General features: G+C 35.2%; 2 protein-coding genes across 5 annotated transcripts; both read right to left on the bottom strand.

Annotated features, from left to right (window-relative positions):
- Window positions 1–596: 596 nt before the first annotated feature.
- LOC108611322 (alpha1,4-N-acetylgalactosaminyltransferase 1-like) lies at window positions 597–2,699 on the bottom strand. The gene is made up of 2 exons (XM_018003885.2): window positions 1,507–2,699; window positions 597–1,444 (listed from the first exon to the last, which is right to left on the bottom strand). Exons 1-2 carry the CDS (start codon window positions 2,025–2,027, stop codon window positions 862–864), a joined length of 1,104 nt encoding a protein of 367 aa, XP_017859374.1. The 5' UTR covers window positions 2,028–2,699; the 3' UTR covers window positions 597–861.
- A 481-nt stretch (window positions 2,700–3,180) lies between these two features.
- Window positions 3,181–7,598, bottom strand: LOC108611321 (prominin-like protein). 4 transcript variants are annotated; one of them, XM_089465260.1, is made up of 11 exons: window positions 7,437–7,597; window positions 7,134–7,386; window positions 6,907–7,057; window positions 6,389–6,514; window positions 6,146–6,333; window positions 5,905–6,069; window positions 5,714–5,844; window positions 5,316–5,651; window positions 4,625–4,722; window positions 3,598–4,546; window positions 3,181–3,524 (listed from the first exon to the last, which is right to left on the bottom strand). In XM_089465260.1, exons 2-11 carry the CDS (start codon window positions 7,324–7,326, stop codon window positions 3,297–3,299), a joined length of 2,565 nt encoding a protein of 854 aa, XP_089321386.1. In that variant the 5' UTR covers window positions 7,327–7,386; window positions 7,437–7,597; the 3' UTR covers window positions 3,181–3,296. The 4 variants fall into 4 exon arrangements, with proteins under 4 accessions (XP_089321386.1, XP_089321387.1, XP_089321389.1 ...); XM_089465261.1 differs by having other exon boundaries at window positions 4,625–4,704; XM_089465262.1 differs by lacking the exon at window positions 3,181–3,524 and adding an exon at window positions 3,526–3,546.
- Between the last annotated feature and the right edge of the window lie 334 nt (window positions 7,599–7,932).

Below are 7,932 nucleotides of genomic sequence, written 5' to 3'. Positions count from 1 at the left end.
TTAACTTCAATAATATTAACGTTCAATGATATTCAAATTAAAACAATTTTGAGTTTTAAATATTAGAATTAATTAATGTATATATGATTTATAAATATTAATATAAATATCTTATATGCTAACATTTGTTTTTTTTTTTTTATACCCTGAACCCATTGAAAATGGGAAATCAGAGTATACAGTAAAGTATATATATTTTAAATCAGGGCGACGAGCTGAGTCGACTTAGCCCTGTCCGTCTCTCTGTCCGTCCGTTCGTCCGGTCGTATGTATGAACGCGTCGATCTCAGAAGATATAAGGGGACACGAGCATATATTGTTTTTCTCCTCAAATCGATAACTACTCCCGATATTTTGTTATCGATTAAAGACCTTATCGAAATCTAGTTATTTAATTATTTCTTCTATATCTTTAGAGGTAGTCTGTAGTCTGCAAATTTTAAATGTAGACTCATATGTATTTTATAGAATTTCAATTTTTGTTGTAAATTGTAAATTTAATGTCAATATCTAAAGAATGTAAAAAACAGTAAGTGCGAAGTCTCTAACATTATTCAGAATATGTTTAAAAACAAATACAGGTTTTGAATATTAGCGATTATAAGAAAATAAGATGAGTTTTTGACAAAATATATAATAAATCAGACTGCGTATGACTTAGAAGAGTATACAGGGAAAATTTTCAAGTCTCTAGCTATTCTGGCTTACGATATAGTTGTACGTACGGGCGGACTGGCGGACAGATGGTCATCAACCTCGTTAAGAACATATATATAGTCTTTATATACATGTACAAATATACGAAACGTATTTACTTTATTCTAGCAATAAATTATTTAAAACATATTTAAATAACACACATTAAAAGTAATCCCCAGCAGCCGCATACGTCCTGGGACAGTGCTTTTCCGCATACTTTACATACGCAGTATTGGAAGTGACTTTGATGCGCTCTCCGCTGGACAGCTTGTTCCACATGTGTATCATAAGCGAATCCTTAGTTCTTGCCATGGTTTCCTCCAGATACTTGGGCTCAGTGAAATGCCTCCACTCTTGCCAATGAATTGAATAGAATGCAGTCGAATTGAATATTCGAAATCCCTTGCAACTCTTACGACCGCCTTCCATGGCTTTCATGAGGCTGGTGCCACAAAATTTCAACAGAACGGCTGTTACGAGAGTTGGCCCATTTTGTACATAATTTTTTCCATTGAAATATTTTTGATACTGCTGTAAAAATAAGTCAGCAACTTCATGACCTATTCCATCGGCTGTTAAACCAATGACAGCACTGCAGAGGGTATCGATAGATTCAGCTCCCACATAGTTCAGAGGCAATTTCTCTAAGCTTGTCAGGACAATAATATCCATGTCTAAATAGATGCCTCCAAACCGATAGAGACTTATGAGACGGAGCAGGTCAGATGTGTGATGCACCGGATAGCTGTGCATTAGAGTAGGTGAGTTACGCTACACTCTAAAAGGAAACGTGAATTTAAAACTCACTTAGAGGTAAACAAATCGTCTCTTTTGACCCAATCTTCAATAGAAGTGTTCATAGCATAGTTCCTTAGATTCAGGTGACGTAAGTTCACGTTCTCATAGCTTTCGATGGCATCGACGAGAAGTTTTTGGCGACCGACAAGAGGACGGAAGGTCGGACACGAAAATACAGTAAAAATTTGGAAGTTCGGATTATTCAGAGCAGCCGATTCTATGGAACAGGCTTGTCGAGCCGTCAGAGTCATAATGTTGGATACCGCATCTGGAGAAGTGCAGCTGGTCTCATGAAAGAAAATGCTGCGTCCTGGCGGTGGCTGCAAGCTCGAATATAGTATGTTCTCAATAAGATTCTCAGTTGAAAGCGATTTCGCTTTTAATATACGTAAGCCGAAAGCTCCATTCGAAATAATTGAAGGGTCCTTGATAGAGGATAGTACGACTAGGAATATTAGAGTAGCAGCCAGAACTGGTATTACGAGACGTCGTACTATGACGTAAAGACACTTAAACTGTTTCTTCAACATTGTGAACCGATGCGGCTGGGGCTAAACTATAGCCACTAACCATACACCACAAAAGTGAACCATCCCAATCGAGCAACCCGAGCAATTACGAAATGTTCTTATTGCTATTGTTATTGAATTGAGTAAAAGATATGAGAGGTAAGATTGTGACTCATTGAATTGAGCAATTTTAATAGCAAGTTAGCAAGTTAATTTATTTTCAATTCTTCTTGACAATAAAGCTGTGTATCAACAGTCGAATTTATTACACAAACATGTTCACCGAACACAAAACAGTTTGCCTACTAATTATTTCAACATGATCGAGAACATAATTTTTACAACAATTTTGGATTGTGAACAGGCAAGCGGAAGACAACAAAAGCGTGTCGCGATTACAGCTAGAATAAACATGTGACTGTGTGCGTGTGGGAGTGAGTGAAATTGAATCAATCAAAACCGTCCGTATTTATGAACGCGTCGATCTCAAAAGATATAAGAGCTAGAGACTTGAAATTTTTTCCTAGGTCCGTGAATATAACGCGCATATTGAGTTTTTCTCCCAATGTCAATAACTACTCCCGATATTTTGTTATCGATTAAAACCCTTACCGAAAACTAGTTATTTAATTATATCTCCTACACCTTTAGAGGTAGAGTCTGCAAATTTTAAATGTAGACTTATATGCATTTCATATAATTTCGATTTTCGTTGTAATATAACCCCCACCCCTATATCCACCCCCTCACCCACATATTTCTAAAAGGCGTATTTCAAACACTAGAGAATGATCCCTTGCGACATGCACGCATTTCAATGTTATGATCACTATCTACATGTTTCATGACTATAGTCCATCGACAAGTTATTAAACAATTAACTTCCCATAGTAAGCCCACACTGCAGTCCATGCGTGATTATGCGTGCATGCCTATGTGTGTCTGTGTGTATGTTTCTTGCGTAAGAAGAAGGGTTTTACTATTTCGCAGGTATAGTTTACTATATACATATATGGTTCTAATAGTTTTATTTCAGGATGAGTGAAGTTACGAAATACTATGTGTTAATGAGAATTGATATATTTTAATATTTGCACACATTGGAAATTTAATGACTTTATTAAAATCAGTTTTGTAATGAAGAAAAATTATATTTGAATGAGCTAAAGTTAGCTGGAATGAATAAAAAATTTGATTTATTTATAGCAGCATTGCTCGTATATTGTATAAAATTTAAAGAAAGTAGAGCTATTTTTGTACAATGCAGATGAACAACTTTCGAGCGCAGAATCAATCGTGTTTATGTTTACTGGTGGCAAAGGCATCAGTTGCATTCGCATTCATATTCTGGGGATCATATGGCAAACCCGTGCAGGTTGGACAAGTGCCCTCTTCCCTATAGACAATCGCCGCGCCAGTATGACCGTAAATTCGATACAAGCACAGCAAACGATGACTAACACACAGCAAGGGGATTAGCAGTATACCAAATATAACTAAGCCCAACCAATAGCCGTTCTATAATCAGATCAAGTTAGTGCTGGATGGACCATATGAATATACATATATGTATATTCATGTTTCTACTCACAATTGAATTAACCAAATAATCGCAGATTTTATTTACATTATGGATGTGACTTTGTGCCAAATGGTCACAGGGACCAATCTCATTCAAACTGATATTGATGACCATATCGAAGTAGGTGTTAATTTGTCCATGAATAGAGTTTGTATAATTATCAACGATGGTATTCAGATAACCGCTGCCAACGCCTTCTATATAATTCTGCGCCTTCATCAGTCTGTCCAATAGAATTTTAATGGATTTGTTAAAATTGTTGTCCTCAAACGTTATAAGATCATCGATTCGGTAAACATGTTCTTCAATCTGATCTATTGTCTGCAATATTGTTTTCCCCATGAGCGTATACTTCGACAAGTCTGTCGCCATTCTAAGTAAATTCACATATGCCACTTGCATTCGCTCATCTAGATAGCTACCATAGCTTTCAGCGAAAAAATTGCTTGCCCAATCCCGCAAATCGCTAATAAATTGGGGTATATCCAACTCGTCTATCTCTCGGCACAACACATCCATATAGGTTCGACTATGATAATTTGATAAGTACTTCGCACGTAGCTTAAAGATGTGATGAAACTCTTTCGGCAACATAAACACCAACGCATTAAAATAAATGTCTAACTTGCCAAACTGTAGATAGGTGCTTTCCTCTAAATGGATATTGATTTCTCTCAGTCTCTTAATGTCGTACAAATTATTGTCGCGCAGCATCTCGAAGATCAACTGATCGGCGCGGCACTTTTTGATTCCAGCGGCAAATTCAGACGGTCGAGGGAATTCTGTACTGTTTACTGCATTCGATTTCTGTAGCACAGTTTCCAGCAGCGAATGGAGTGTGTTTCGCCCCTCGTCATCGTACAAAATACACGCCGGATAAAAGACCAATCCCAGCGTGAAGTAGAACAGACTTATTATCAGTATGAATGACAAGACGGCAAACATTAAAATAATCGCGCTGTAGAGATTTTGTATATGTAATAGATATTGTATATGTAATTGGATATTTATATGGGGGAATACATTTTCAACTTACAGTAACATACAGCTCGATGCTGAGTTATCTTTTCGTATGCAAAGCCCAGTTATAAGAGTATAGCTCAATATAATCACAATCTGAAATGTGAAATGAGGCTTTAAAACCATGAATCATTAAGTAAAAGTAAAAATAAATCGGGGTGCTGCTGGTACTGGTAACTGAAAGGCTTAACTTTAAATTTATATACATATTTCATAAATTCAAATTAAAATCGCATGTAAAAATTCAGGCTTATTTATTTTAACAGCATATACTATCAAATTTATTTATAAATACATTGCAATATATATGTATTTAAAATTTAAAGTCTCCAGCTTTAGTAGTAAATGACATCGATATGAAATAGAGAAATACTGCTATAGCCTATCAATAAGTTTGGCTTCCTATAGCCTCCGAGTTTTCTATATGCTTAGGTTTATGTTGAGCTTTCAATAAACTTTGATTTCTATAAATTAAGCTTTCTATTGACTCAAAGCTGTCTATATATTAAACTTACTACAGGCAAAGCTTTCTATAGACTAAGCTTTCTATACAGTGGGTTTGATCGGATTTCTTTATCAATAATATTCATAGTCTGTAAGCTCATAAAAATAGCAAATAAAAAAAAAAAAAATAAAATAAAATAAAAAATATTTAAAAAAAAAATTTTTTTAAATATATAAAATTTATGCGTAGTTAGTTTACTCACCGTTAGCATGATGAAAAATAAACCGAAACTGGCATACCAACGATTACGGCCATAGTTCTCGTAAAGCTCTTCAAAGCTTTTGGTCGAATGCAAGTTTCGTATATATATGTTACTCATAGCCCTATAAGTTATATTGCATATCTTGTGGCTTTCGGACTCTAGGGAATCGGCCAACATGCTGATGCGACGTATCATGGGCGGTATCATCGGGTCGAGAGCGAGTTTGAGTTTCTGTTCTTCATTGTACAGGCGATCTAACCAGGATTTCGGTAGTCTATAATAGTCTTCATATATAATGTTCTTGACATCCTCAATAAAGGCGCTGGTATTCGGCAGCTGAAAGTAGTAGATATTGTTATTGCTGTTGTTGTTGATTTGAGTAGATATTGAAATCTTGCCTTATCGAAATGAAGGCATTGTGAAGTATCCATGTATAAAAGTTTATAGCTTCGAATTATGTTATTACACTCAAAGAAATCGCACCACACGGTAAGAACATATACGAAATCACGCTTAGCCCCACGCAAAGCTACACAATTAGAGAGCTAAATATATATTAAAATTGCTATTTTATAGATATTTGAATTACCATCACGGTATTGGCTGCCAATGAAAACTAAATAGGCCTGCATTTCCTTCACCTGCTCCAGAAGCGCCAATGCCTCGGGCATATTGTCAAAGATATCCTCCAATACTTCTAATAGTTGTAGGCCCGCCTCTGTTCTCAGATCCTTATGGGCCATCTCCGCAACGGCTGCAATTACATGTGATTCCGGCATTATTTCAACAATCAAATCAATCATCAATCAGAAATTTAACTAAATTCTAACCAAAGAGCTGGCTACTCATCGTCGTCGCCAATTCCTCAAAGTTATCGACGAGCAAGTGACGGACATGTAGGCAGACGTCCTGCAGCATGGCACAAGTGTCCCTGTTGCTGCGCATCATTGTCTCGCTGCTGTCTCGCATCGCATTATTGATGAGTTTATCGTTCAGGAATGCCACGACCAATCCAAACCTAAGTGATATTTACTTTAAATATGTATTTCACATATGCATTTGACTCAACTTACATAGCTCCCAGTATAAGTGGTATTAGCAGTAAATTCAGTAAAATACGCTTGGTCGTATTCGAGGCACTTTGACAAGGTGGGCAAATGGCGTGGCAACGGTAACAACAGAAACAAAAATAACATACCCTATATGAAATGTGATGAAAATGGCATTAATGAAGCTATAATTACGATATATTTATATAATAATATATTATATTATATTAATAATAATATTAATATACAATGATATTATATAAAATATAAATCGTAAACTTGGATTTTTTACGTGATACGTCTAAGAGATTCTAAGTAAACTTAACAGAATCTCAGCAAAAAGTATTAAATAATATGCTTTATATTTATGCATTTTACATACTTATATAAGCTGTATATAATATTTAAAATTTAAATATATAAATATTTGCTTTATTTATATATAGTTGATACTGTCTTCACTTTTTCAAAGAAGAGTATATTAATAAGAATTGCAAAGAGTATAAATTGGGTAAGACTTTCTTCTGTTTTTTTTTACTTACGCAATAAACGGTACGATTATTATGACAGTTAGAAGAAACATCACCCAGACGAGCACTACTGTTTTTCGAGCAATCAAAGATTCCCACACATTTGCCCATACTTTGGGGCCCACAGCATATGAGCTTGAGTTGTCAACGGCAATTACATAACCTACATTCAAATACAGTTCATCAATTAGTTAGTATAAATAATTTTTTGGTGAAAATACATATTGGAAAGTATGTACCTTTTGGTGAATCCTCATTGGATGTATAGTACTTGTCAAACAAAGTGTGAGTAAAATCGTGTATAAAGCCCATACCCAGTTTCGAATAGATCGGCTCGATGGAATACGTTACATTCGAATTGTACCGAGTATAGTTAATGGACGGTAATGCATCACTTGAGAATTCAATCAAACTTACTGTCTCATTAGCCATGTTTCAAGTATTACAGAATAAAGAAAACATTCGAGTCGTTGATGCTCAATATTCAATATCCTAGCAATTACCACATGAATCGACTGCTATATGTAAATAACATAACTTACCATCAAGTATACCAATTTCGATACTTCATCTGATGCATTGTGCATCAAGTGACATATGGAAAATCATTCACCGCCTCCTCGTGTGTTATCAAATTGTGGAAATGGTGGAAATTGTGGAAAAACTTCTATATAAGTGTATGTGTACAATCGAAAAGTTTTATGTAATGACAGTTAAATCTGAGAAGTAAAGTTTATTTCTTTGAGAGTCTTTCATATACATATGTATGTACCAAAAATATTACAATTAGTGCTCAAGGGCTATTAAAGTTATCAATAACTAAAGTCGGTTAAAGTCGGTTAATACATGCTAATTTATTATTAAATGTCTTATTCCCAACATGTGAAAGTCGTAAAAGAAAACAACAAATATTGAGAGTAGTACTCGGGAGAGCCCAACTAGCAGATATCCGGTGCAAATTGAAAAGCTAAGATTTTTTGCATGTAGCCACTTATGAGGAGCATTATAAAGTTTACGAGATATAAAAATGTACTTTTG

This window comes from Drosophila arizonae, chromosome 3, assembly GCF_054131065.1.
Source record: "Drosophila arizonae isolate 15081-1271.41 chromosome 3, UAZ_ARI_1.0, whole genome shotgun sequence".
Taxonomy (NCBI): Eukaryota; Metazoa; Arthropoda; class Insecta; order Diptera; family Drosophilidae; genus Drosophila; species Drosophila arizonae.
Note: the sequence above shows the minus strand (reverse complement) of the source record. Positions and strands in the feature narration are given on the sequence as shown.

Coding starts and splice junctions, on each gene's coding strand:
- LOC108611322 (XM_018003885.2), bottom strand. CDS start 2,027: ATGTTGAAGAAACAGTTTAAGTGTCTTTACGTCATAGTACGACGTCTC. Junction 1,445..1,506: donor GACGATTTGTTTACCTCTAA/GTGAGTTTTAAA, acceptor TCTAATGCACAG/CTATCCGGTGCATCACACAT.
- LOC108611321 (XM_089465260.1), bottom strand. CDS start 7,326: ATGGCTAATGAGACAGTAAGTTTGATTGAATTCTCAAGTGATGCATTA. Junction 6,515..6,906: donor ATAATCGTACCGTTTATTGC/GTAAGTAAAAAA, acceptor CATTTCATATAG/GGTATGTTATTTTTGTTTCT. Junction 6,334..6,388: donor CCACTTATACTGGGAGCTAT/GTAAGTTGAGTC, acceptor AATATCACTTAG/GTTTGGATTGGTCGTGGCAT.